Raw genomic sequence first — 27,632 nt, forward strand, 5'->3', positions numbered from 1 at the left:
TGACTGCAAAAGTAGTTGCATATTTAGAGATTTACTTTTTAAGAAAATAGGGCTTGGAGATTATGAATAAAAATTATAACAAAATGGCAGAAAAAATGGCAGAATTTTTGCACTAAATTATAATACATTTATAGATACATCAGATCAGCAAAATAATCGGAAATTTTACTGATAAACCATTGCACAGATATGCCTATATCGGCCGATATTGATAAGGGTACCGACTAATCTGTCCCAATGCAATTCTCAAGAGTGTAAACAAAAGTGCCACCTTATTCGACATGAGTGCAAGTAAAATTCAGCAATGAAGTGGTTACAACACATGTGTACAAGAGACGCGGTGTCATTATAGCGCATCGTTCGTTCACAACAGAGTTTTATTCTGAACGACGGGCTATCTGGAAAAAATATAATTAGAAATACAATCACCTTTGTCTTCTAAGCCAGTTACTGGATCAACAACGCCACTTTTTTCGTCTATAGAGTCTTCATATGGTTGTAGAATGGAATGAACAGAGGTACTGCAAGGTTTAAAAACATACCTGCAACACAAGTGGAACATTAGAAAAAGATTAATCACACACATACAAACTGTATAAACTTTTATAATTTGAAATTTCAATAATTATTTGCCAATATTTTACACGAAAATGTTATCAGTTCATAAACAAAAAATGTACACAATTTTACCAATCTGATGCCTACATAAATATCTTGTAAGTTACAGCATCATTTTGCTACTGCTCTTATGTACGTAAAAGTACATTTCATCTACCCTGGTTTTCTAAAGCACAATGTGTTACAAAGACAAAGGTCCCAGGTTCAAACCCGGGATATGGCACTTTCACAAAAGTTCATAAAATGTTGTTTTAAGACCACTTTATGCTCAGATATGGTAATCGGGAACCACAACCTCAAACCAGGGACCAGTGCGTCATTCTGTTTGTCCCATCATCTATTTTAACAGTTCATCATTCATTCTAACTGCCATGATTAACCCAAGATGTTCAAAAGCAATGTAAAATAACCAGCACAGAATAAAGAAAGAATGTCTCTCATTTAATATGAGCACTTATTGGTGTTAATTTAAACATCTTATTAGTATGCAATAAATAAAAAGTTATCATTAGTTTCTATATTTTGCCACCTGCAGAAATGCAAAACAAACATGGTCAATTATACACAGCAGTGGTGGTGATTGGGTGTCAAAACTGAGGTGGGGGCAAAGACAGTTTACTTTATCTTCGTTAGCATTAAGAGCAAAAAGTGAGGAGCAACCTCCCCTCTTAAACGCTACCACTGGTACATTTGGGTATAATTTGTTAATTCGATCCTTTACTCTTATTGCACCAGGCGTTCCACAAATAATTGAGGGGTTACAAAAATGTATTGCAAGTAAACAATTGAATTGGAACTTACGTTAATGAAACCTGTCCAGATCAAATGAGGAACGCAAATAGCTTGTGCACGTTTGTTTTATTCAGCAGAGAATTCACATTCCTGCCACTAGGTGACACTCGCCTCACTCACAGCATTTTGGTCCCTAAGATAACTGTGTGACTTCTTTTTATGGGATTTCAAGCAAACAAGAGTATTTGTCCCAACGATGCCGCATGATATCGTAGACCTAAGGGAGCATATCATCGCAGCGATAGATACTATCGACAGGCACATGTTGATGTGTGTGTGGCAAGAACTAGACTATCATGTCGATGTGTGCCGTGTCATCTGTGGTGTACACATCGAACATTTGTAGGTGGAAAAAGAAACTGTTTGCATTCCTCGTTCGTTCTGGACTGGTTTCATTAATGTAAGTTCAAAAATTTACTTACAATAAATTTTTGTAACCCCCTCAATTAGATCTGAAACACCCGGTATTTTAACCTAACCCTTGGGCATTGCCTAAACTGAAAGAATATGCAAACCTTTCATGTGTCCTCGACCTGAACATAAAAATTATTTTCAATTTTTTTTTTTTTTAAGGGAACGCAATACACTGAAACAGAAAGGCAATTCTTACTTAATATGATCTTAAGTATAGTGGGGTTAGTTACTTACGCTACTTGCACATTTCTCCCTGCAACAATTACTGGTTTCAAGGGTTCAGTACTGTTAACAGCAGGTTTACATTGCTTTATGTGCTTCCTAATGCCGGAAATTATAATATCTTCTACCTCCTAAAATACAGACAAAAATAACTCGTGAGATTCAGGTAGACAGCATAATATATTGCAACATTGGACTTGTTAAATATAGGGTGAGGCAGTCAAATGAGAAGATTTAAAAAATTCACAAAAAATAGAGAAAGCAAAGATTAGTTAATTTTTGAACATGAATGTACTGAACACGAGTTGAAATTGCTAGTGTACCTGGAAAATGTTCATTTTTTTTTTAAATATGGTGTGAGTAAGATGGCATCCTTGGTCTTGCACACATTGTCGGAGTCTCAGAGTAAATTCGCCCATGATGTTATACTGACATATTGGTAACCTTTTTCCTGCCTGTCCTCGATGACTATGGCCCAGATGAAGACACACTCTTTCAGCAAGATGGTGCAACTAGCTATACTGTCAGTGTGTTTATGGATGTGCTTAGACTCGCATTTCACGGTCGTCTCATCAGCACATTTGGCAATATTCCGTGGCCTGCCGTACACCCGATTTGATAGCTCCTGACTTTTTTTCCTTTTAGGGTTACCTCAAATCAGTGGCAAAGCTCCTATGAGGCTTTTGAGGCTTAGCCTACCCAAAAAATGTTGAAATTAAAATGTTCTTGTACCCTGTAACAATCAAAGTTCGTTAAAACGAATTAAACTATGTAATCCGAACGTTTGGTTCCGCCGATTCTTCCAGATATCTCGTCAGTCAGGCCAGAAAGAGAAGAGCGCGTTCGGTCCGAACTGTGAGGCTTTTGACGAAAAGCCTCGCGTTTAAAAGGCAGCTACAGCCTGAGCTCTGTAGGTGGGAGGGGAGGGTAAGGGAAGGGGACTGCCGATTCGCTGGGTGAAAGCGGCTCGACTCAGAACCTACCTGTTGTGCTTCTAGTCTCCTTGTGCAAAGTGCGTCATTCACGCGCTGCATTGTTGAATGTTAATTTACTTCAAGTGCGTGCGTGCGTGCGTGCGTGCGTGCGTGCGTGCGTGCGTGCGTGCGTGCGTGCGTGCGTGCGTGCGTGCGTGCGTGCGTGCGTGCGTGCGTGCGTGCGTGCGTGCGTGCGTGCGTGCGTGCGTGCGTGCGTGCGTGCGTGCGTGCGTGCGTGCGTGCGTGCGTGCGTGCGTGCGTGCGTGCGTGCGTGCGTGCGTGCGTGCGTGCGTGCGTGCGTGCGTGCGTGCGTGCGTGCGTGCGTGCGTGCGTGCGTGCGTGCGTGCGTGCGTGCGTGCGTGCGTGCGTGCGTGCGTGCGTGCGTGCGTGCGTGCGTGCGTGCGTGCGTGCGTGCGTGCGTGCGTGCGTGCGTGCGTGCGTGCGTGCGTGCGTGCGTGCGTGCGTGCGTGCGTGCGTGCGTGCGTGCGTGCGTGCGTGCGTGCGTGCGTGCGTGCGTGCGTGCGTGCGTGCGTGCGTGCGTGCGTGCGTGCGTGCGTGCGTGCGTGCGTGCGTGCGTGCGTGCGTGCGTGCGTGCGTGCGTGCGTGCGTGCGTGCGTGCGTGCGTGCGTGCGTGCGTGCGTGCGTGCGTGCGTGCGTGCGTGCGTGCGTGCGTGCGTGCGTGCGTGCGTGCGTGCGTGCGTGCGTGCGTGCGTGCGTGCGTGCGTGCGTGCGTGCGTGCGTGCGTGCGTGCGTGCGTGCGTGCGTGCGTGCGTGCGTGCGTGCGTGCGTGCGTGCGTGCGTGCGTGCGTGCGTGCGTGCGTGCGTGCGTGCGTGCGTGCGTGCGTGCGTGCGTGCGTGCGTGCGTGCGTGCGTGCGTGCGTGCGTGCGTGCGTGCGTGCGTGCGTGCGTGCGTGCGTGCGTGCGTGCGTGCGTGCGTGCGTGCGTGCGTGCGTGCGTGCGTGCGTGCGTGCGTGCGTGCGTGCGTGCGTGCGTGCGTGCGTGCGTGCGTGCGTGCGTGCGTGCGTGCGTGCGTGCGTGCGTGCGTGCGTGCGTGCGTGCGTGCGTGCGTGCGTGCGTGCGTGCGTGTGTGTGTCACATAGTGTATTTATGTTATAAAAATATAATACTGTGAAATTATGTGTTGAAATATTTTCCTGTAGTTTATGGTTATTACAAGCATAAGAAAACATTGTTATAACTGTATCTTTAATCAAAATGAAAATAAATGTCTGATGAAAGGAGCGTGTGTTCTCCTGAAACGTCACAAAGAAAAACTGTTTTCTTATGCTTGTAATAACCATAAACTACAGGAAAATAATTCTATAATGCAAGCAATGCGTACATACAAGAAAAACTATTATGTGTTGAAAACTCTAAGAGGATTTGCAGTGAAATAAATGTAAGTGAACAAGACTTCGTGGCTCTCAGATGCTTAACCTACGAAATCTTGGACACACTGACTGTACAAATGGAAATACGTTTTGGAGATCTTGAAAAGATAAAATTTGTTGAATTGCTAGACCAAAATAGCTTTGGGCGATATAAACTACATTTTCCAGTGATGAAATTAAATAACCTTCTCTCCACACATCCATCTTTCAACAAAGAACGATTAGAAAATGAATTAAAGAATATCTATGCAGATGAAGAAAAGCATTTACCTCCTGCAGACCTTCTAAAATTCATAGTTAGCAATGATCTTCAAACAATCTACAAAGAAGTAACACAACTTATCAAGTTGGTCTTGACATTCCCTGTTTCAACAGCTTCCTCCGAAAAAAGTATGAACACCCTCAAGAGAGTAAAAAATTATCTCCGTAATTCAATGAAAAATGAAAGATTAAGTTCTCTCAGTCTCATTACAATAGCCATTGAAAAAAAAACTGCTTAAAGAACTTTCTATTGATCAAGGCTTCAAGGAAAGAGTAATTGATACTTTTGCAACCAACAAGAATCGACGCATGGACCTGCTGTATATAAAGAAATATAAGCAGATTTTTCAGCCTACCCAGTATTTACGCCTTAGCTTCGCCACTGCCTCAAATCAAAAGTATTCAAGGACAATGCTCCAAGAACCAGGGATAATTTGAAGGAGTAAATTCAGCAAGAGATCCACAACATTCCATTGGAGATGCTACAAAGCATCATGGGCAAATTTACTCTGAGAATCCAACAATGTGTGCAACACCTAGGATGCCATCTTACTGACACCATATTAAAAAAAGGAACATTTTTCAGGTACACTAGTCACTTCAACTCATGTACAGTACATTCATGTTTAAAAATTAACTAATATTTGCTCTCTCTATTTTTTGTGAATTTTTTAAATCTTCCCATTTGCCTGCCTCGCCCTATACATCACAATTTCATAAATTGGATTTCTGTGATTAACCTAATGATTAAGGTTCTTAACTTTGAATAAGCAGCCCTACTATCAGATTGAAAATTATGGATACTAGAGTTTGTACTTTAATTAAAAATTAACCAGTAGACCTATGTAAAAACAAGTTACATCAAAATTTAGCTTATTCAAATCTGCATTAAGCTATGGTAACCATTTTATTTAGAATGCTTTCAAATTTTTTATTGGCATAACAAAAAAAAAGTGCCAGATTTTTGGTGTTTTCCAAACGACTGCTCCCTTAGTTTTTCTTGTATGTACGCATTGCTTGCATGAATTATATTCTTGCATCTATTACGGGGAGAGAGGTACGTACATTCCAGAAATATCAAATATTATTTTTTTATTATCTGAAATAAAAATAAAACAGGGGTGTCTTACCCCCACAGTATTTCTTTCCACATTGTAAGTCATATGTGTACCAAGTTTGGTCATAGTGAATGTCACCAATAAGCTTAGAGACTCCAAAAACTATGGATTCGACACTAATCTAGGTTATTTTTGACATTTTAATTTTCACCCCCTCATCCCGATAGGTGATGAACTTGAAGTGGAACGGCATTAGGAGTGTCACTATTCATCTTAGAGACCGCAAAAACTATGGATTCCACACTAACATCGGTCGTTTTCGATTATTTTTACATGTCACCCCCTTGCACCCCTACCCCTAGAGGTGCCAGGGGTGTCTTACCCCCACAGTATTTCTTTCCAGACTGCAAGTGATACGTGTTCCAAGTTTGATTGAAATCACTCCAGGCATTCGAGAGTTATGCTGGAAGAAACATGGTTATACGTCAAAACATCGACAACAAAAACATCGCCTACATTTCATCGACAGTACAAAACATCGACGGCAAAAACATCCATGCCAAAAACATCGACACCAAAAACATCGACACCAAAAACATCGACGCCAAAAACATCGATGGTAAAAACATCGACGGTGAAAACATCGACGGTGAAAACATCGACGGAAAAGACATCGATGGCAAAAACATCGACGGCAAAAACATCGATGGCAAAAACATCGACACCAAAAACATCGAGGGCAAAAACATCGACACCAAAAACGTCGACAGCAAAAACATCGACGGCAAAAACATCGACGGCAAAAAACATCAACACCAAAAACATGGATGGCAAAAACATCGATAGCAAAAACATCGATGGCAAAAATATCGACACCAAAAACACCGACAGCACAAAACATCGACGCCAAAAACATCGACGGCACAAAACATCGACGCCAAAAACATCGACGGCACAAAACATCGACGCCAAAAACATCGACGGCAAAAATATTGACACCAAAAACATCGACGCCAAAAACATCGCTATTTTTTTGTCATTAAAGCCGTTAATTTATAATGCAGTCATGTTTTATTATTATTGAAGGAAGGTGGAAAGTAGGAGGAGCAGAGTAGAAAGACGGGGATGAGTAACAGGATGGAAAGTAGAGGGGTACTAAAACTCCAACTCGCCCTGGTGAAATTTATATCTTGATTCGCTTCATGAATAGGATTTAGTGTTAAGATCAGAGTTAGGATTTTTAGGGGAAAATTTTATTGGGGAAAAGGAAGGGAAAAGGTGCTAAAATAAGACCCAAAAAGGGGCAAAAAAGGTGCTGATTGGAACAAAAAAAAGGTGCTGATAATTATAATACTTATTAAAACTTTCCTTCCTATTTTATTAGTCTAAGGTATTCACTCGAAGCTGTGTACACATCACACACATAGGTCGTGTTACAGTTATTCACCAGAGTTGGGGAAAATACAAAGCTCTTGCACCTTACAACATTAAGCATTTCTAAATTTTTAAGAGTGAGTTTGTTTCTTTTCGGAGATAAAATATCTTTATATAAGCTGAAGCTTCTCTCTACATCCACAGAAACAAGTGGGGCAAACTTAGTATTCACTCGGAATGGTAACTTTGTGGAAGTGGCAAATACCACAACATCCGGATTCTTGTCAAGACTAGCCTCAAGTTCGTCTCTGGCAAAACCATCTAACTGCCCCCTCACAGTAGTAAAGATATCCCATTGTTTTTCCTTTTCGACGCCTTGTTCTTCTAAGCTTTTGATGGCTGTAGACAGGTACGTACTTGTAGGAATGTATACAAATTTTTTTTTTTTTGCAAATCATCTATCTTGTCTGGGAGGAGAAGTTGCTGTGCTTTGGGAATTGCACCTGCGTTGATTGAATCCAGGGAAAGCACAAACTCCTTAATTTTTTCAAAATTTTCACACAGAAAAGCAGCACACTACATCCATGATCCCCAGCGAGTAATGATGGGGAAATGTGGCAGGGGCAGGCAGGTTGTTTCTCTGTAGGCAAGAATGCGACTCGGGGGGCCTAAGGATTATTTTCTTCAGATCAGATATGAACTAATTTACAATGTTGTATTCCTAATAGATTCAGAAACCCTGTGAAGGGCATGAGCCAAACAGGTTACATGCTTTAACTTAGGGAACAACGGCTTCAATTGGTTAAATGCCGAAAGCATGTAGGGAGCCTGGTCAGTAACTACAACAACAACTTTTTCGAACTGAATTCCAACGGGCCACAGTTTTTGACAGAAATCCATAAATGACTTCATCACTGTACTGGCATTGGTTTTCTGCAAACTCATACATGTTTAGTAACATGGGCTTAACTTCCTCACCTGTCGGAGGATAAACCAAAATGTTCAAAACATATTGTTGCATTGAGTCTGTCGTCTCATCCAGAATGACACCTATATCGCAATCTGGCACTTTCACCTTAATTTTACGAACAGTTTCTTCATACACAGGTTCAATATAGTTTTTCCTTAACATACTCTCATCCGGCACTGACAACCGTGTGTACTTTTCAAGGAACCCTTTCACGATCAGATGGTTCACCTTGTTGAGTGGAATCCCCTCCCCGCCTGTGTAAAAGATACACGCAAAAAAAAAAAAAAAAAGTAAAGTGCTCCCCTGTGCATAGCACCACGCCATGAAGGCATATAGGGGGTGTGGGGGTAATGCCCCACACTTTCTTGATCTGGTCGTGAGCGGGGGTGATATGATCAGCATCACGCCCCTGACCACCTTTACCCCCCAGGGTTTCCCCCAGGTACCCATGGTATTCGACGCTGGGTGGGCGCCGAGGCCGCTTCCATCGTTAGAAAAGTTCCCGGATTTGAACCGGCCGGGGATCGAACCCGGGACCTTTAGCATGGTAGTCAGACGCGTTACCGACTGAGCCACCGCGGCCACACGCAAGTCAACATTAAATTCCTTTAAATTTTGGTTCTTGGAAGAACACTGCTCAAATGCATTGCGTAAGAGAGGCTGCCGAGATTTACTTCCTTGCAGATTCTTGTTCTTTTGATGCTTAGAGCTGGAAATATGTTGCTGGATGCGATCTCTCTGATGTTTTTAATCTAATGTGATTCCAGTATCACAAATCGTGCATCGAATAACAGTTCCATCACTTTCTATGAACTCATGCTTAAATTCTTGAGCCAGACTGAGAAATCGGGATCTGGGCACTTTCGGCATGGTAAAGTACATGCACTAACAGGATCTAACAGTGAAAAAGCAGGTAAGGAACTTACATCCACAAACAATATCTGTCCACTGCGCACACATGAAACGTGAAACCCACCAGTTCAGAAACACATTGTTGCTTCACTGCTTCCAAGACAAAACTGCATTTCCTTCTTCCTTCTATCTTAAAAAAAAAATAACTGCGATCTGGTGTATATCAGTAGCTGTCTTTCCATTGTTGATTTCAAATAGGCAACAATCAAGCACAGTTTAAATACATTCAATTTCAGTTAACCATGTGAAAACATCTAAAAAAAAAAGAAAAAGTGTCGCGAAAAAAGAAAATAAAAATTCAATGATTTGCTGAGGAAATATATTTAACAACACCACTAAAAGGACACAAAAAGGGGAGGAAAAGCGATCAAGAACACGAAAAAGGGGGAAAATAGATAAATGTCCCAGAAAAGGGAGGGAAGGGGAAAGGTTATCAAAAAAGGGGAAAAAAGGTGCTGCAAAATTAGCTCCATTCTCACATTGAGGCAACATTTCACGCACTGAGTTCTTCCAGAGAGGTCTCACTTTCACTATGAAAAAAAGGTGCGCACCTAAAAATCCTAACTCTGGTTATGATAATAGCATCATGAAGTTATAGCTCTTCTTTGTTTCGACCAAACTTGCCTACATTCGTCGATCTTTTTTTTAGATTTCTTATCAGCCATGTTTGTTGATCAAAAGCGGCATTTTCATTGATTCGATTATTTCGCGCACCTTCTGACATCAAAACAATATTATTATTAGCACCTGATTCTTGCCTCAAAGCTCAAACAATGGAATCGTAAACAATGCGAAGTGTCATGTTTCCTTCTGCTTTCTATTTTCTAGCAAGCTGCTTTTAACTTCATAGACGGGATAGTTGTATGCTCGTTATATTGTGGATGTGGAAGAAATGTTCCTTTATGACTATGGTACGAACCGACTGAGGGCACCTTTGCTTTACTTCCCCCGCCCACCTTCACACAGCAGACCCCTTGTGACAGCCACTGGACAGAAGCCTTCAAAACATCGTCTCTCACAAACATCAGGGTTTATCCGCAACTGATATCAATTCTGCCAATCACACCAGAAGGGTTTGAAGAATTTTTGTCACAAATGTAGATTGTGCATGAAGTGTTTTTTAACAAACAACGTGTTTTATTTTTTAAAAATACACAGCCTTATATGAACTTAAGAAAATAAGGAGAATAATTTAGCTGTCTGTAATTTTTTGCTAGTAGTTTGTGTTAGACATTAATATACAGGTTGTCGCCATACACATAGGCGGATATAGAACTTGTTTCTGATATGATGTCCTCCTGCATCCACATATTTATAGGAAATGTTCACTAACACGTATCAGTTCCTCTTTCGAAATTGCTTCAATTTATTTCTTCATATTTTCTTTCAATTCTTCTGATATATGGCTTCCGGTATAAAAGATTGGTAGCTCGCCACGATGACGTAAGAAATATGTCTGTTTTTTGTGCAAGGCGCCGGAGAGATTTCTGAGGAGTATGTTTCAATCGTGTTCCAACGTCGTGTAGTTTAACCTCAGTAAGCACATGCCGTTTTACCTTAACAAGAGCAGACCCTATTTTCCTAAATTTGTTCACAAGTAACAGATCACTCTGTCTGTGTGAAACAGGAACATCTGGGAATTCTGCTGCAAAACGCCTTCTGACTTCCCTACAAGAATTCGTAATGGCGTAAGAGTCGTATATAAAAATTCGTTGTTTAAAATTGTACGGATAGCGTGGAATTATTAGACTGCAGAAAGAACTGGCAATACATAAAATAAAACGAAACAATCTAAAACACTTGTTAACAATTTAACACTTCACAAACACGTGCAAACTGGACAACAGCTGTTTGGAAGCTGAAGCACGGACGTGTCCAATGTCAAGGTCAGCGTACAGTTGTGGGTTTAAATGCCGGCAGATGTGCTCTTACTTTCCAACGCGCTAGCCGCCGCCCAAAGGCCACCTCGGCCGTGAAAGGCAGTGTATACGTATATCCTTATCGCTAAAAATTTCGAGAGAGAGAAATACGACGTTATGAAATCAAGGAGTTAACAAACTATGAATTAGAAATATTAAAATTAAGCTCCACACCCAGGTAGTCTGGCAATAAGACTGTTGCCTTGTAACCAAGTGTACCCGTGTTCGATCCCTGGTGGGGGTACATTTCATTAAGTGGCTCGAATTCCACTATAAAATACTGCAATTTGTGCAAAAGTCAGCACGCTTGGGCAAGTTAATGCTCTTCGGAGTCTTAGGAGTATGCCTACATTCCCCAAGCGTGCTGATTTTTGCACCGTATTGCAGTATTTAGTTATTTGGATTTATATTAACCTCATTTCTGAGGTTAGAAAATAATTTGTGCACTGTCATAGTAGCCCATTTCGATTCCAGCATGTGAAAGCCGAAGAGCTACATGTGAAGAGAATATTAAAATTATGATTTATTAATTTCTAAATTAAGGGAAGGCTTTACTAATTGTTAATTGGATTTGGCCGTCTCAATTCAGAAAGTTCCGAATTTATGAACTATGGAAAGCTGAAACGTTCAAAATTGCCTTTAACGAACTTTATAAGCTTTGTGTTATTCATTAACAGTTAAATGCAGTGGAGGCGATTGGGTTACAAATGGGCGGGGGGGGGGGGGTGGCAAGAACAATTTACTTTCTCTTCGTACATACGGTTTAGCATAATGCAGGGGCAAAAAGCGGCAAAAAGTGTGTGGGGGGGGGCATCTGCACCCCCGTGCCAACCTAATCGCCGCCACTGCACTAATCGAGAATCAAAAAGTTGTTCCATCCCTTAAAAATAATATCCAGGACTATTTTGTTAAATAACTGTTACATTTGAGGGAATAAATACAGCACTCAACCTCCAGTTACCAATCCCATTACGAAGGTAACCCATGATTTGCTGCAAAGTAGAAAAATGTTCTTTCACATTTCACTAGTGGCGGAGATTATGGGGGCGTGGGAAGGGGCAGTTGCACCCCCCATACATTTTGCCACTTTTTCTCTCGCACTATGCTAAACCTTATGTACCAAGGGAAAGTAAACTGTCCTTGTCACCCCCCCCCCCCCCCAGTTTTGGAAATCAATCGCCGCCACATTTGGACATCATTTTGCCACGAATTATCTATTTTTTTGTTTGACGAGGAATTTCTCTATCCAGGTTCATGGGCGTAACTTGGAATCTAAATTTAGGGGGGTCACAATCGAACTTGCCGCTTAAGTTTTTTGGAGAGGATTAAAAAGTTTTCTAGGCCATAAAAATAGCGTCCAAGATTATTTTTATTTTGTGAAACAACTGTCACATTTGCGAAATCATAAAAATTGCTCCTCTGGCCCGAAGAGGTCAATAGAAGTACCATTGACTTGTAAATTTTAATAAACCTGAAAATTTTAGACGACCAATGGCCCCCTTGCTTCCGCCATTCTCATTTGCAAAAGCAGTCCTCTTCTATTGCCTTTACTTCAGTTACTTTTGTGTTTGAAACTATTTCCTGATGTCAAATATTTACAGAAAGAATTTATGACTGTCGTAGCATTCCCACAGCAAGCCCATCTTGTTACAGATAGTATCCTTAAAGGAATAAGTTTCTATCCTGCATCTCTTAAGATGCTTTCGAAGATACCATGCCTTGTTGGACTACTTGCAATTAAGCTATATATGTATTGCATTATTGTAAAAAAGATCACACTGTTTAAATTATATGTGACTTTAAATTAATCTCTCAGGTTCAGATTCAAAACAACTACACATATATATACACAATATATACTGAGCTTGAGCCTCGAAATCTCTTGGCTACAGTTAAACATGGAGGTGGTGGCGTTATTGTCTGGGGCTGTATGTCAGCCTCAGGTGTTGGAGAACTCGTCTTTATTGAGGGAACTATGGATAGATTTGTCTATTTGGATATTCTGAAGAACAATTTGCAGCAGAGTATCGATCATTTGGGTCATGGGAATGATTTTTACTTCCAGCAGGACAACAACTCTAAACATACAGCTGAGATTGTCAACCTTTGGTTGTTATATAATACTCCCCACACACTCAAAACTCCACCTCAGTCCCCTGACCTTAACCCCATTGATTTGATTTGATTTGATTTAGTTTATTTTACTTCGTGTTTTGTGCCTCTTGGCTAATTTGCGAAGATGGGGATGAGTGATGAAATGATGAAATTGATGAATGGACATTCACAAACAACCAAGCCTGACCGGGATTCGAACCCGGGACCCTTGGCGTCGCAGCGCGATGTGCTAACCACTCGGCCACAGGGTCGGGCTTTAACCCCATTGAACATCTTTGGAGCCATTTGGAAACCAGACTCCGAAAACATGACATAACAAGCAAGAATAGACTGAAAGAGGTCATTTTGCATGAGCGGCACAATATTACATCTGAAATAACCACGCCTCTTGTTCATTCTATGCAAAAGAGACTGACAGCTGTTCTCCATAACAGAGGAATGCATACTAAATTCTGACGACATGGTATTTGTTTCTTTCTTTTCTTCAAAGTGAAATTTTTATGTTGGTGTATGAATACTTTTGTCCAGCCAAAGAAGCGGGTATTGAGAATGTATTGTATTTTATTTGTCTACAAGCAGCATCTGATATTTATTTTTGTTGTCAATATATCGTTTGGTGCATACATAGTAAAGCATTAACAGTTTTGACTTCCTTATTGTTTTCCTAGCTGCTGCAATTCGTCCTTTCTTCCTTTCAGTTCCACTGTATGATTACTTTTGTCCATCACTGTATATTAAGAGCCCGGTCTCTGGCACCGTGAGCGATCAACACGGTAATTATTCTCGTGTGACCCACGAAGGGTTAATCGGAACTGAACCTATAGTTTAAATAATCCATACCACTGTGCAACTTTCCTCCACCGGGGATCGAACCTCGGACCTCTTGAATCAAATACAACAACAGTACTGATACACAGTGAAAGCGCTTCGTTGTGCGACACCCGGGGAAAATGTCTGGAGAGGAAGGGGGCAAGGCAATATTGCAAGGGCAAGGGGGCAGTTGTATTACTTGCACACTGTGTGTACCAGTGCATGTACCAAAAGAAAGTCACTACGGAAAAGTCAAGTTGTATATTGGTCCTTTCGGTCTCCTGCATCTAATAAACAAGGAATAACAATAGCTGGTGGTCTTTTCATCTTTCACGCGGAGGAGCCTTCCTTTCCCTTTCCCCCAAACACAAACGCTGCCGGCGAGAAATCATAAATTGTTACCAGGAACTAAACAATCACGTTCACTACGCAACCTCATTGTTTGTAATTTTATCAATAATAATAATAATAATAATAATAATGTCTTTATTGAGAGGGCGTGTTTCGGCCTCGCGGACCGTTCTTACAACAATGACCATTATACATTGGTAGCACGGTAGCACTATAAGTTGGAAACTTGAGTTTGCTCATTACACATTGTTCGTTTCACTGAAACACTTTATAATTTAGGGTAGCCAATCTCAAAATATTCGGGATTAGATCTGAATTCATTAGTGTGGAAAACTTTGTCAAAAACTGATTTTCCCGTCGATGTTTTTGATGTCGATGTTTTGCCGTCGATGTTTTTACCGACGATGTTTTTGATGTCGATGTTTTTGATGTCGATGTTTTTGCCGTTGATGTTTTTACCGTCGATGTTTTTGATGTGGATGTTTTTAGCGTCGATGTTTTTAGCATCGATATTTTTACCGTCGATGTTTTTGGTGTCGATGTTTTTGGTGTCGATGTTTTTGCTGTCGATGTTTTTGATGTCGATGTTTTTGGCATCGATGTTTTTACCGTCGATGTTTTTGATGTCGATGTTTTTGCCATCGATGTTTTTGCCGTCGATGTTTTTGATGTCGATGTTTTTGCCGTCGATGTTTTGTACTGTCGATGTTTTGTGCCATCGATGTTTTGTGCCATCGATGTTTTGTACCGTCAATGTTTTGTTGGCGATGATTTGACGCTACACCAAGAAACATACATACATCCATCCATTTTTATATATTAAGATATTATAATTAAAAATGTTATATACATGTAGCAATTATGAGAAACATGGCCTTATAAAAAATATTATGTGTGAGTGTATTGAAATATAGCAAATTCAAAAAATAAAAGCTTGGTTACGTAACACATGTGACTATTATATTGAAGTAAACATACAAACAATGTGTACCATTATGAAGAACTGAATGTTACACACAACATTATGAAAACCTCACCTTCCAGTGGGATGGGTCCATCCATTTATCTGTAGTTACAGTCTTGTCATCAATGCTCACTTGGCATCTTAAGAATCGTAACTCCACTACCATGCAATTACAATTAATCTGAAATAAAAACAAATCTGTAAATGTTTAGGATTCCTTTAGATAATATTAACTTATATCATTTGCAGTGAAAATTGGGTTATATCACTATGTTGCAGTATCCCAAATGCTTCTTGTTATGGGCCTTCGACGTTCTAAACTAGTAGGGGTGGAAAAGAGTCAAAGGATGAAAATTACTAATTTAATTGACATATTTCGTTACAGCATATCAATAAAATAGCTTTTTAAAGACAAACTGCGATTTCATTTTTAAAAAAATATTATTCAGCTTCCAACATCCTCCTAACAGTCATGACATCTTTTTATTGTACACAAAACTAATGTTTTATGGAGATAGGGCAAACTTTTCATTATTGAAATGTATGCTTTTATTGTACAACTGTAAACAAAGGAGATATGGTACCATAGAACACTTAAATAGCATAACAAGAAGTAAGAAGAAAACATGACCCTCACTATTGTCATATTTATTTTCCCCCATCATTTACAGAAAGGAAATGTTTTTGAAAACCTTAAAAACTGAACTTTGTTAATAGCTATTATATTAATAATAGGCATTACTAGGTTTGGAAAAATGGTATAATTTAATTGAAAAATAAAGTCATCTCACTGGCAAGCCTTCATGAATATCCCAAAATACAATAATGAAAACAAACAAATGGACTATTGTACTCATGAACACACACACACACAAAAAAATAATACTGACTTGACTCACAATTTCAAATGACAGACCAGAATGGACTTTTACTGACAGCAAAATAATTTTCAGGTGTTTATTTCTGTGAGGAACGTCTTAAGTTTTGATTCTTGCCGAGAAGCTCAGGGCAAAATAGGCTCTTTTGATTAACAAAAGTGTCCAATGACACAATCTACCTTGCAAAAATTAGTTTTAAAAAATAAACAATAATAAAAACTATAACCCTACATCAAAATCATCAGGAACTTGTTGAGAAATCATTAAATATTGCTGTACAGCCTTGGATTTCCTGGTAAATGGTGGCATTCCCATACACTTCCTCAATCTTGTCACTGTTGAAGTTGACACAGAGCTTGATGAAACTTTGAGGTTCATTTCTTCTGTGCTTGCACTGTGTTTTTTACAACTTTAACATTTTAAAAATAAATTATTTAAACAAAAATTCCACTAAATAATCCTTTACAAAACTAATGAGTTTTATGTACACTATTATTCAAACTTAAATCAATTTAAAGTAGCAGGTTATTTGTTTAGAAAGTCTTAAACTTCCTGCCAAATAAACTGTATCCAATTAAAAGTACAAAGGCACTTTGTACACAGCATATTCAACTTTACTGTCTACACATTTTTGCATTTTCTAAATTAAGTTACTTTCCTAATATCATCTAACTACACAAGCATAAACAACTCTACTACTAGTCAAGGTTACACAACATTACACTACATACTGTAGTTCTAGGGGTTGAATTTCTACTTCTCAATATTAAATATGAGTCTCCTGATTTTTTTAAAGTTTTCCACTTTTACATACAAGGATTAATTTTCTGAATTTTTTGGAGCATAGAAACATACAAAGGAAAGTTAGCATGAGGTGTCATGTAAGTTATACGTTGTGTTAACTTCTTGATTTTTTTCTAAATTATAGGTTTCAGACATCTAGTCTCTATGACATAGTGTAACTTAATGGAGGATGGTGGCTTACCATAACATAAAAATGAGAAAGGGAGGGTGTCTTGAGAAATTCAAATTCCAAACACAATAACTTTCAGTGAAATTGTTACTAATAATCCAAATATTCGTATAGAACAGGATTGATGAAGGATTTGTAGAAAATCCGTGCAGTGAAATACGAACACGACAAATAACAGAATCTGTTGATAGCCCATGAAACGGATAAATAATAAAACTGTTTGGATAATGTACACATTCAGATATCCGGACATTTTGGATATCTGGATTTGGCCATCCCTAGTATTAATATCAGTTCAGTTCTAGTTACAATGTTGAATAACATTTGAATGACTTACCTGAAAGTAATGTTATTTGACAAAACATCTAAGTATCATCAATTACTAAAGCTCAGCCGATACCACTTTGAACCAATCGCGATGCCGATACGCTCACCAAATGAATGAAAATTGTAATATTAATTATTTTTTCAAAATGTTGATTGATATTGGTGTGTAAGTGTTCCACTCTAATTGTGTGCATCTGATTAAGGTTTTTGTCTCTAATATTCGAGAATTATATCAGAATATCAAATTACATGTTTAAAAAAAATAAGTTTTCTCACACAAAACTTGTACAAAATAAAAAGCAACTTCAAATTTTGAATAATTCCCAGGACAATTAGACCCCACGAAAAGTGTTTCATTGCATTTCGGCGGACCCATGAACAATCAAAATGGCGGAAAAGTATCGGCCAGTATCAGTAAATAAAATCCAACCGATATTTTCCGATAACAACATATCGGCATTGGTTCAGCCCTATTATATACTGTATCTAATAACTTGGGATTGAAGTCGATTTGTTGATGGTATTTGAGTAAAGGCTTCTACAGTGTAACTATTGGGATACATGGGAATAATACTATACTTTTTGAGTTCGAATGTCCAATGTAGAGAACTCATTGGAATAGCTACTCGGGAGTTTTTTTTTGTTTATCATTATGAATCAGAGAAATTGTTATCACTTCGATGGATAACTACCTTAGAAATCCTTACTTTACCGGAATTAGAATCTGGAGAAGAGCAATAAATGTTTTATGTGAACACAAAAAGAAGCAAGATTTCTTAACATGCATCATTCCTAGCAATGCATAGCAAGCAGTTTAAAAAAGGAGCAAAAATAAATAACAATTCTCACAAAAAACTACAGCAACTACTTAATATTTAATATGATAGAAGTACCTTTACATACTCTATGTATCTGCCATACATTTCTCACAACTTAGTTCAAAATTCCTGTAACAAAAACAAATTAATACATGTAACTCAATTGAAAAATGAACACTTGTTTTATTATTTCAAAAAAGCAATAAATTGATTTCCCTTCATTTAATGGTACACTCTGGCATGGATGATGTAACTGAATATTGAAGATCTATTCTTCGCATGGTTTTCACTCATTTGGCGAAATGTCAACATATTTTTTTTTTTTTTTTTGAATGAGCAAATTACATTTATTACAATTAAATTTCAAAATAAAGTGGTAACAGTTGTATAAGTCGGAGAGATTTCTTCAAATTTACAGGAGAAAAGATGAGAAAGTACTTATGGAATTGCGTTCTTGAGGACTTTCTGAAGCTGGGGAAATTGTTTTTTTCGAATCGTGCAACTTATTTGTACTTAAAAGTAAGGTATTTTTCGTCATTCGTGCATCTCTGTTGTACGATAGCTCGTGCCACCATTACCGTCGACTACGTGAATCAAATGTTCCGTGCGTTCGATTATGTAACCCCCTGTCAGCGTAGCAACCACGCGGTAGTTTTACAAGATGACGTGTGAGCGTTTTTTTTTTTTCCAATTTAAGGTAACACTCTAGTTTACGTCCTTTTCCTAAGGAATACGTGTCATATATCGTTGGAAAGCTTATTTCATAAGGAATTCAACAACGTAAATCCCAAAGCGAGCAAAAATTTCCTGAAGGAGTAAATCGAGAAAAACCGATGTTGTCCGGATATGTGCAATTGAACGTACTGAGGAATTTTTTAGATGATGAAGAACATATTTAGGGATGAAATGAGTGCTAATGGAACCTAACCTAACCTCGTAGGCATACCTCGACCCCGTGAATGGATAGTAAGGCTATCGTGAACAGAAAGTGTAAAAAGAAAAAGGTACTTACCCGAAGAGATGCTGGGTGCCGCACCACGATCGTGCACCGCGAACGCAAAGAAGCAATCACCATTCAGATAAGGACGTAAAGTAGAGTCTAGCCTCAATTTTCGCTTAAAAACCTTTTGTGAATAGTTTGTGCGGCATTTATCGGTTCATAAGTTTGGAATCACTGCACATCAGCTGACGATAGACAACGCCGAATTAGCAACGACCAATAAATGATTATAATGTTAAAAATAACGCTTTTTTCATGGAAAAAAAGTGATCCCCAGCTTGAAAAATGTTCTGCTATGCATATGAGGTAAGTAGCAATGATTTTTATTTGAAAATAAACGAGTTTCATGTGTCTCCGGCTTATACAACTGATACCAAATAAAGTTATTGAGTGGAGAACTGGTAAATGACTCAATTTGAAGTTCCTATGAGATTTCACATGTGACACACGACAGGGTTTCTTTATTACTATTAGAAAGCAATATTTGGAGCGAATTTACAATATAGAGAAAGTCACCAATTTTGTTAATTTTCGGTATACTAACTAATTTTGGCATCCAAATGACGAATCTGTTGTAAAAAACCGGGGGTCACGTCTGGAAATTTTAAAAAAAGCAGATTGAATTTTTTATATATATAGGTGTATATGTGTAGTTTTACGAACTTAAATGTCATTGTTTCCAACCACACCGTTGTTTTACAAGAAAATTATTTATGATGTTCAATTCTAGTACGAACCCTATTTTTCGATGAATTAGGGGTGAAATGAGTGCTAATGGAACCTAACCTAACAGGCCTAACCTAACCTCGTGTGAATGGTTCGTGGGGCTAGCCGTGGATGGTTTTTGGGGCTTCCGTCAATGGTTTGTGGGGCTACCCGTGGATGGTTATTGGGGCTAATGAACAATGTTTCATCAAAATGTACATTGGGGCTAATGAACAATGTTTCATCAAAATGTACAATTTCCAGACGTGACCCCCGGGTTTTTACAACAGATTCGTGATTAGGAGGCCAAAATTAGTTAGTATACCGAAAATTAACAAAATTGGAGACTTTCTCTATATTGTAAATTCTTACCCAATATTTTATACATTTTGAAAACATTGCTACATCTCCGAAAATATCAGTTGTCATATTCCCACAGGTTTAAAAGCACAGCTGTTTAAAATCTTTAAATTACTCCCTGGGTTCTATATCTCTCGACAGAATTCAACGTGGCCTGCAATTACAAAACTTACGCTGGGGTAATTAACAGACAAACTCTTCTGTTCATTTAAAATATACACATCCATGATTTGCTTTTAATATCAAATATTACTTATGTAAAATACGGACCTGATAGTTTTTCTTCTTCTTCTTCTTCTTCTTCTTTTTTTTTGTCCCTGTCAGCATTATCCTGTCGACTTTGGACATCGTTATTGTTTTGTTTTATTTCTTTTAATGTTTTCTTCTAAAGTTGGCAGTTAATCTCACAAATTAATCGGAATCACAAATATATAACAATTATTATAAATAATTCACTTTTTTTTGTCCATTTTGCTGTTTCTTAAAAATCACTTTATATTTCAAGTCTACATTTTCGAGAATATGCATACAGCATCCATATTAATGAAGGGGATAAATCTGTTAAAATGGATGATAGTGATATTGGAAATGGAATTTTTAAACGTTGAAAACCTTTGTAGAGTATGATTTGTTGGTCTGAATAGATTGGACATTCTAGAATTAAATGTTGAGCATCAGGATTATTATTGCCACATTTACAATTTTCTTGAGTTTTAATTTTTATTTTTGCTAAATGTGCTGGTGTACGTACAGTGGGATCCATGAGTATTACCGTGCAAATTGTCCATCACCATGTTCGTGCACTTTATTTGACCCATTAGAGCTTCAAGAATTAAAAGAAAACTCAAAACAAGCTGTTGACAACTTCTGCACCAGCATACAAAAAAATCCAGCGCTTAAACACACAATAGGATGCGAGATAAAAATTAATGAATATAGTCATAGACAATTTGCACGGTAATACTCATGGATCCCACTGTACGTGTCCTGTTCTTAATCTATTAATAAAAACTATGACTTGCCGTGGGAGTGTGTGTGAATTGAACCAAGGGACTTTAGATTTAAATTCTGCAATCCATCTATATGTGTTGCCCACAAACTTAAATTGATCCTTGCACCATTCATTCCATAATTTTGATTTTTACTCGTGGCAATAAATCAGTATACATTAACCTATTGAAACTTATGAGTTGTAAGTCCCTGGCCTGTTTAGCATATATGTCCACTCTACATTTCCTACATTAATATTATGTGCTTTGACATAACTGAATTGTATGTCAATGTTTCTTTTGCAAGCAAATTGAATTTGTTGAATAATTAAAATAATAAGATATGGTTGGTAGCATAATTTGGGATAGGATGTAGATAATGCTTGAAGAACACTCAGAGAATCTGTAAGGAGAAGAATTTTTTTAAAGTCTTCCGCTATTCCATATTGTAAGGCTTTGTATAGGGCGTAACTTTCCGCAGTAAAAATAGATGAATCTATAGGTAATCTAAATTGTTGATAAATGTTTTTCTCTGGGATGTAATAGGCACATCCTACACTATTGTTATTCTTAGAACCATCGGTGTAAATCATTACATGCATTGGCCATTTTTCTCTGTACAATGCATGTAAACCTAGATCTCTGAAGTGGATTGAACATTGAGTATATAATGGAATATCTAGTTGATAGATCAAAGGATGTAAGAGAGTGAAAGTATTAGATCGAAGTTCTGGAAATAAGTAATGACAGTATACAAGGAAATATGAGGTGGTATGAGGATTTATTACATCGGCTTCAGCCCATTGTTTTTGTATTTCAAACAATTTATTAAATGGATGAGGATGATTTTCCCATGATTTAAGGAGGAATTTTATTGTTAATTGAATCCGCCTGTGACTCAAAGAAGTCTCTTTACTCTCCATATAAACACTTACATTGGGGCTTGATTGCATAAGACCTAGACAAATTCTCAATGCTTTTCTTTGTAATATATCTATTTTGTCGAGTAGATTGGATTTTGCTCCCCCGTAGCTGAAAGCTGCATAGTCGAAAAATGAGCGAAAGCAATTTTTATAAAAGAGAAGTAAAATTTTTGGGTGGCCTCCCCATTTTGTTGTTGTCATGCTACGAATTATGTTTAAAAACTTTTGACCTTTGTTTAATAAATATAAAATGTGTGTATTCCATGTAAAACGTCTATCAAAATGTACACCTAAATATTTGTGAGAATCTGTCACTGGGATGTCAGAAATTTGTAAAATATTATTGGGATAACTATCTGTGCGTTTGTTATTAAAGCAAATGATTTTGGATTTATTTTCACTAAGGGTTAATCCTGCATTATGAAACCATTCTCTAATGGTGTTAATTAATCTCTAACGGACCTGTTAGTACGTGTGTTGTACATTGTGGGATCCATTAGTATTACACTGCAAATTGTCCATGACTATTTTCATTAATTTTTTTTCGTACATCCTGTGTGTTTTTAAGCGATGGATTTCTATGTATGCTGGTGAAGAAGTTATCAACAGCTTATTTGAGTTTTCTTTTAATTCTTGAAGCTCTTAGTGGGTCAAATAAAGTGCACGAACATGGTGATGGACAATTTGCACGGTAATTCTCATGGATCCCACTGTACAGTGTGCCTTCGTCAAAAGCAGTGTTGGCAATCATAATTGATCATCCAAATTTCCACCATATGTAATGAAAGTACTATTAGGCTCATGACATTTCTGCTGTTGTTATTTCTGTTTCATCCATGAACTACAGTTGGAAACTGTAACATTGTAGTCATTCTGCCTAAGGACACTAGGACTTAGCACCTATTAAACATTTTGGAGTTGAGTACTAATAACCATGTAAGTTTCAAACACTACAGGGAACTTTTAAAACGCTGTAAGAAAAATATTATTTAAGAAATTGACCTCTGCTATTTTGCAAATTGTCCCACACTCTACAATAAGACATAATTTTACAAAAATAGAAATATTCCTTTTTTAAAATATACTCTCCGACCTGAATATTAAGCATGGAATCTAACCTATATGGAAATAGATATTTATATGTATACTTGCAACTGTAAGATTACGAAGATGGATGGGTTAATGGTGGCTGTCCGGTCACAGATCGTATGTTCCCCTAGGGCTTGTCTGTGACTTGAAGTAGTTGAATGGCGTAAAGAACTATGTTTACGCAGTGATGTTGTAAATTGTGTAAATGTAAATTGTGATTGTACTGTGTATTAAACATTAAAGATCAAGTATTCAAGTGATACAGGTGACATCTAATCCATACAAGTTTTAAATAGTATACATAATAGGCCGTAAAGGTCCTATCATTGATAATCAGAATGGAAGACTTAAATGATCTTGATGCAACCTCGTCTTTCAATTCTGAAAACACTGGTGATGGCATGAATCCTAACATTTCACCCACATTCTACATTGAAGTAGAGACTTCTCAGACAATAACCCATCAAAAAGATCAAGAAGTTATGGATAATGGACATTTCCACTTTGACATGAAAAACGTTTTAAATCCATTCATTTTACAGATAATGACACAAACATGAGATGTGCAAAATATCTCGGCGATATTTGTTTCGGTTCTCGAGAAACACGCCTTCAAACCCCGCTGAAATTTACCTCCTACGTCACGGATTTGAAAACGTCCTCTCCACAGACAGGAGGTCCTCTGACGTCATCACTTAGAAATGCGTGGAGGCGGGGCTTCTGCTCGTCCCGACAACTTAGCATGAACCGCGGAAGCGACAGAAAATTCACTTGTTACTGTGTAAAACAAGTATCTTACAACTTGCAGTGCAAAAATTTGTGCTCCATTTCTTGGAGATGAATTATGCCCTAGCAGTATAGTAGTATTTACTATAATTCGGCCACTCGGTAGAGGGTTTTCCCATTAGGGTGACAAAGCAAACCTTGTAACAGTCCATGGCTGAACATGTGAACAGCCTTGTTCATTGCGAATACATAGGTTAGTTCTGACTGGCAAGAACTTAATGTTATAGGAATGCATTTTCTGGAATTACAATTATTTTCGTCATAATATTTTCTTCACAAATTTTAAGATAATACTTTTAGAACACACTGGTTTACACGCCAATTTGGTACGGTGAGTTTTTAAATTTCCTGCAGGAAATGACAGTTTTCTTCAGTTAATATATATTGCAAATTTTTGTATTTAGCCTACTTTTACGGCGCTTTTCCGTTCACTTTGTTTAACCGCAACGATGAGAACGCATGATTAATTTATTATATCATCTCTAACATCACATTTCTTCCCACTTTTGGCTAATCGCTACAATGAAGATGAATAACTACAAGCAGTATTCGAAGTCGGGGTGCAGTAGTACACCCCCCCCCCCACACACACACACTACCACCAACTGCACAATCTAAGTATCACCCAACCTGCCACGACAAGAGACGAACTTTTTCTTCTGTCCCATCTCATTTCGAAATCATTCACTTGTCCCATCTCCTTTTATGAGACGAGACGGAACATGCCTCGTCTCGTGAACAACACTAACATTAACAATAGAAGCATCCCCCTAGCTGTCCCTAAAGTCTCGAGCAAACATTCTCCCATGTAACAATTTCCAGTTCAATGAAATGTCACTCACAAGAAAACAGTCATGCCCAGGTCGAGAGTCAAACTGGAACATGCGACTTCCTCAGATAAATCATGAATTTTGTGTATAATAATTACAACGCCAGTTCATTCCTGCTAATTCTGAATCTGCAGTTTGGTTTGCATAAGCAGGATAATATTTAGTTTTCGAGGGCTATACCGTCGAAACGAGGAGTCAGAATAAAATATATATATATATATATATATATATATATATATATATATATATATATATATATATATTAAGAAAGGTTTTTTTTGTATTTATAATGATAAGCCTTTGCATACGTTGTTAATTCTATATTTTTCGAGACTTGAGACGAGAACGAGAATTGCCCTCCCAAACCGAGACGGATGTTTATAAATTGAGACGAGACTGTCAATGCGACATTTACAAATAAACACGAGACAGACATTTACAACTCTCAACGAGAACGAGACCAAGGCTGCCATGTCTCGTCTCGATAGGATCCTTAGTGGTGAAGTTGTGAACCAACCAATTAGTGCGTTCGGGGTAACGAGATGAGGCGGCTTTTTTAGCACTACAAAATTCAAAATAATTATATCGTACCATTTCAGTATGGGATATTATTATACACATGGGTGTATATATAGTTCACGTGGTGGGGGGGGGAGGGATGAATCAACTTTTGGTATGATTAGGGTTGCTTTATTTCGTAAGTGAAAATCCAGGACACTGCTGGCCGGATGCTTGTTGGGGAGCAGGGGGGGGGGGAAGGGATGCTGGACCCGACAAAGTTGTGTGTGTGTAGTCACACTACTTATTAGTATTGATACTTTTCTGTTCATCTTGTGTCACTACGTTTTTAAGAAGCAAATTTCTTTAATATGATTCGAGGGGGGGAAAATAACTGATTTGTCAGTCTCAATGTAGTTTCTTATCGCAGAAATTCCGAAACTATCAGGAAATTGCAGATATTGGTCTGCAGTCCCATCTCGTGTGTGGAATTACGAAATTTCCTTCCCATCCGTATCCCGTCCTATACGTCACTAATTTAAGAGAATGAAATGAGTCCGAAGGAAATTTTTATGAACAAGCAGAAAGAACAAGGAAACTGGTAATTTTAGTGAACCAAAAAAAGAGGGGGGTCGGACCCGTTGAATCCCCCTTAAATACGCCCATGGTTATACACATTATTTCCTTGTAATAATTATACATAAACTAAGTATAGATATGTACTATGCAACTAATGTAATCTTCTCAGTGTATTTTCTCTTATCTGCACAAAAATATTTGATCATAATTTGCGCAACAGAAATGGAACACAAACTGAAATTGCTTTATGGAAAATAAAGTTAAATAGGCTTTATAAATAAAGTGAAGAATGTGAAAATTCCTATTTTGCACTACACAGGTTACGGTAAATATCGAAAAATATAAGTTTAAAAAATATTTTTGAGTGTCTGGTCAGGAACCAATTTTAAAAGCAATATTTTTCGCATGGCCTGAGAACACACACGCAGCTGAACCCTTTCATTTATCTTGCACGTGAGCAGCACGGATATTTCATAGAAGAGTGATCATTACAAAGCATAGCTTTCCTTTCTCCTATCGCTCCTTCCATTATTTAAATCGGTACAGATTTGTAAAACTGCTGCAAGTGTTCGCTCACCGTGGGCTACCCACCCGGAACTGGACGCTCGAAGCAGACGACAAACGAGCTCTCCCTAAGGAGTGACGTAGTAACATGGCGGCGGCGTGTTTTCAGCGCAACGCTAGCCTCGCAACTTTGGAAGTCTCGTTTCTGCCTTAAACTGGACGCAGAGAAACGCGAGAACTTGCAGGGGTCAGTTTTCTAGGGTGTAGTTTTTAAAATTGTTGTAAAAAAAATTGAGTGGAAATGTCCACATATCATATTTCCCATAAATCGCTGGAAAATTAATAATATATCATGGGAATCATATACAATTTTAATAGATTCTTATATACTTAAAGAACAAATAAATTCCTCTCAATCGGTTTCATACTATACACTACTCCAATATATCACAGAAGTTTTAGACATTCTCAGTTCACGAAAAAGAGTAAATTTTTCACGACTAATTTTGTCAAAAATTCATTGGTGGACTTCGGAGTGCGAGACAACAAAAGCCAACCGAAAAAGGAGTGAGAATCATTTTGCTTCATATCCCACCCTTGAAAATCGAATATTATGGAAAAAATCAATAGCACAAGGAAAAAAAAAATATTTCTACAAGCAAAACATGAAGCGTGGATTAAATATTGCAATTCAATAGACAATCAGGAATCATCCCGAAATGTGTGGCATAAATTTAATTCCTTACGTAAACCATGTCCACATCGTAGAAAACCTATAGATAATAGTTGGCAAGACCAATTTTTAATGCTTTTGGCTCCACCATCAGTACACCTTCCATATATAAAAAAAAAGAGGAAAATATTTCTAACTTTTCACATGAATTCCCTCACATTTCTACAGAGGAATTAAAAAACATAATTAATAATATTAAACCCACTGCACCAGGTTTAGATGGAATACCATACCAAGCCATAAAATATCTACCTAAAGCAGGTTTAGATATTCTTGTATCTTTTTACAATAACATATTCCGTACCGGTATAGTACCGAGGGAGTGGAAAGATTATATAGTTCTTCCAGTTTTAAAAGCAAATAAATCACCACATTGTGCTACATCTTACAGACCCATAATGTTAATTTCAGTCTTGGAAAAAATATTCGAACGAACGATATACCTCAGAATTACCTGGACACTAGAACGTCAACGTTTCTTTTATCCTACTCAAC

At 38.1% G+C, this 27,632-nt stretch overlaps 1 protein-coding gene across 3 annotated transcripts in view; it reads right to left on the minus strand.

Moving 5' to 3' along the window:
- LOC146000255 (uncharacterized) overlaps positions 1-22,608 on the minus strand; it is a 29,936-nt gene extending 7,328 nt beyond the window's left edge. Inside the window, exons 1-5 of one of the 3 annotated variants that reach the window (XM_083137691.1) lie at positions 22,581-22,608; positions 18,217-18,270; positions 15,219-15,326; positions 2,059-2,177; positions 430-542 (exon numbers count right to left, since the gene is read on the minus strand). In XM_083137691.1, coding sequence (XP_082993817.1) covers positions 430-542; positions 2,059-2,177; positions 15,219-15,326; positions 18,217-18,246 — 370 coding nt within the window. In that variant the 5' untranslated portion in view covers positions 18,247-18,270; positions 22,581-22,608. The remainder of the gene's footprint in view (positions 1-429; positions 543-2,058; positions 2,178-15,218; positions 15,327-18,216; positions 18,271-22,580) is intronic. The other 2 variants (XM_083137692.1, XM_083137693.1) reach the window with 2 other exon arrangements.
- Between the last annotated feature and the right edge of the window lie 5,024 nt (positions 22,609-27,632).

The sequence above is a fragment of the Lepisma saccharinum genome, chromosome 16 (assembly GCF_977018435.1).
Source record: "Lepisma saccharinum chromosome 16, izLepSacc3.1, whole genome shotgun sequence".
Classification (NCBI taxonomy): Eukaryota; Metazoa; Arthropoda; class Insecta; order Zygentoma; family Lepismatidae; genus Lepisma; species Lepisma saccharinum.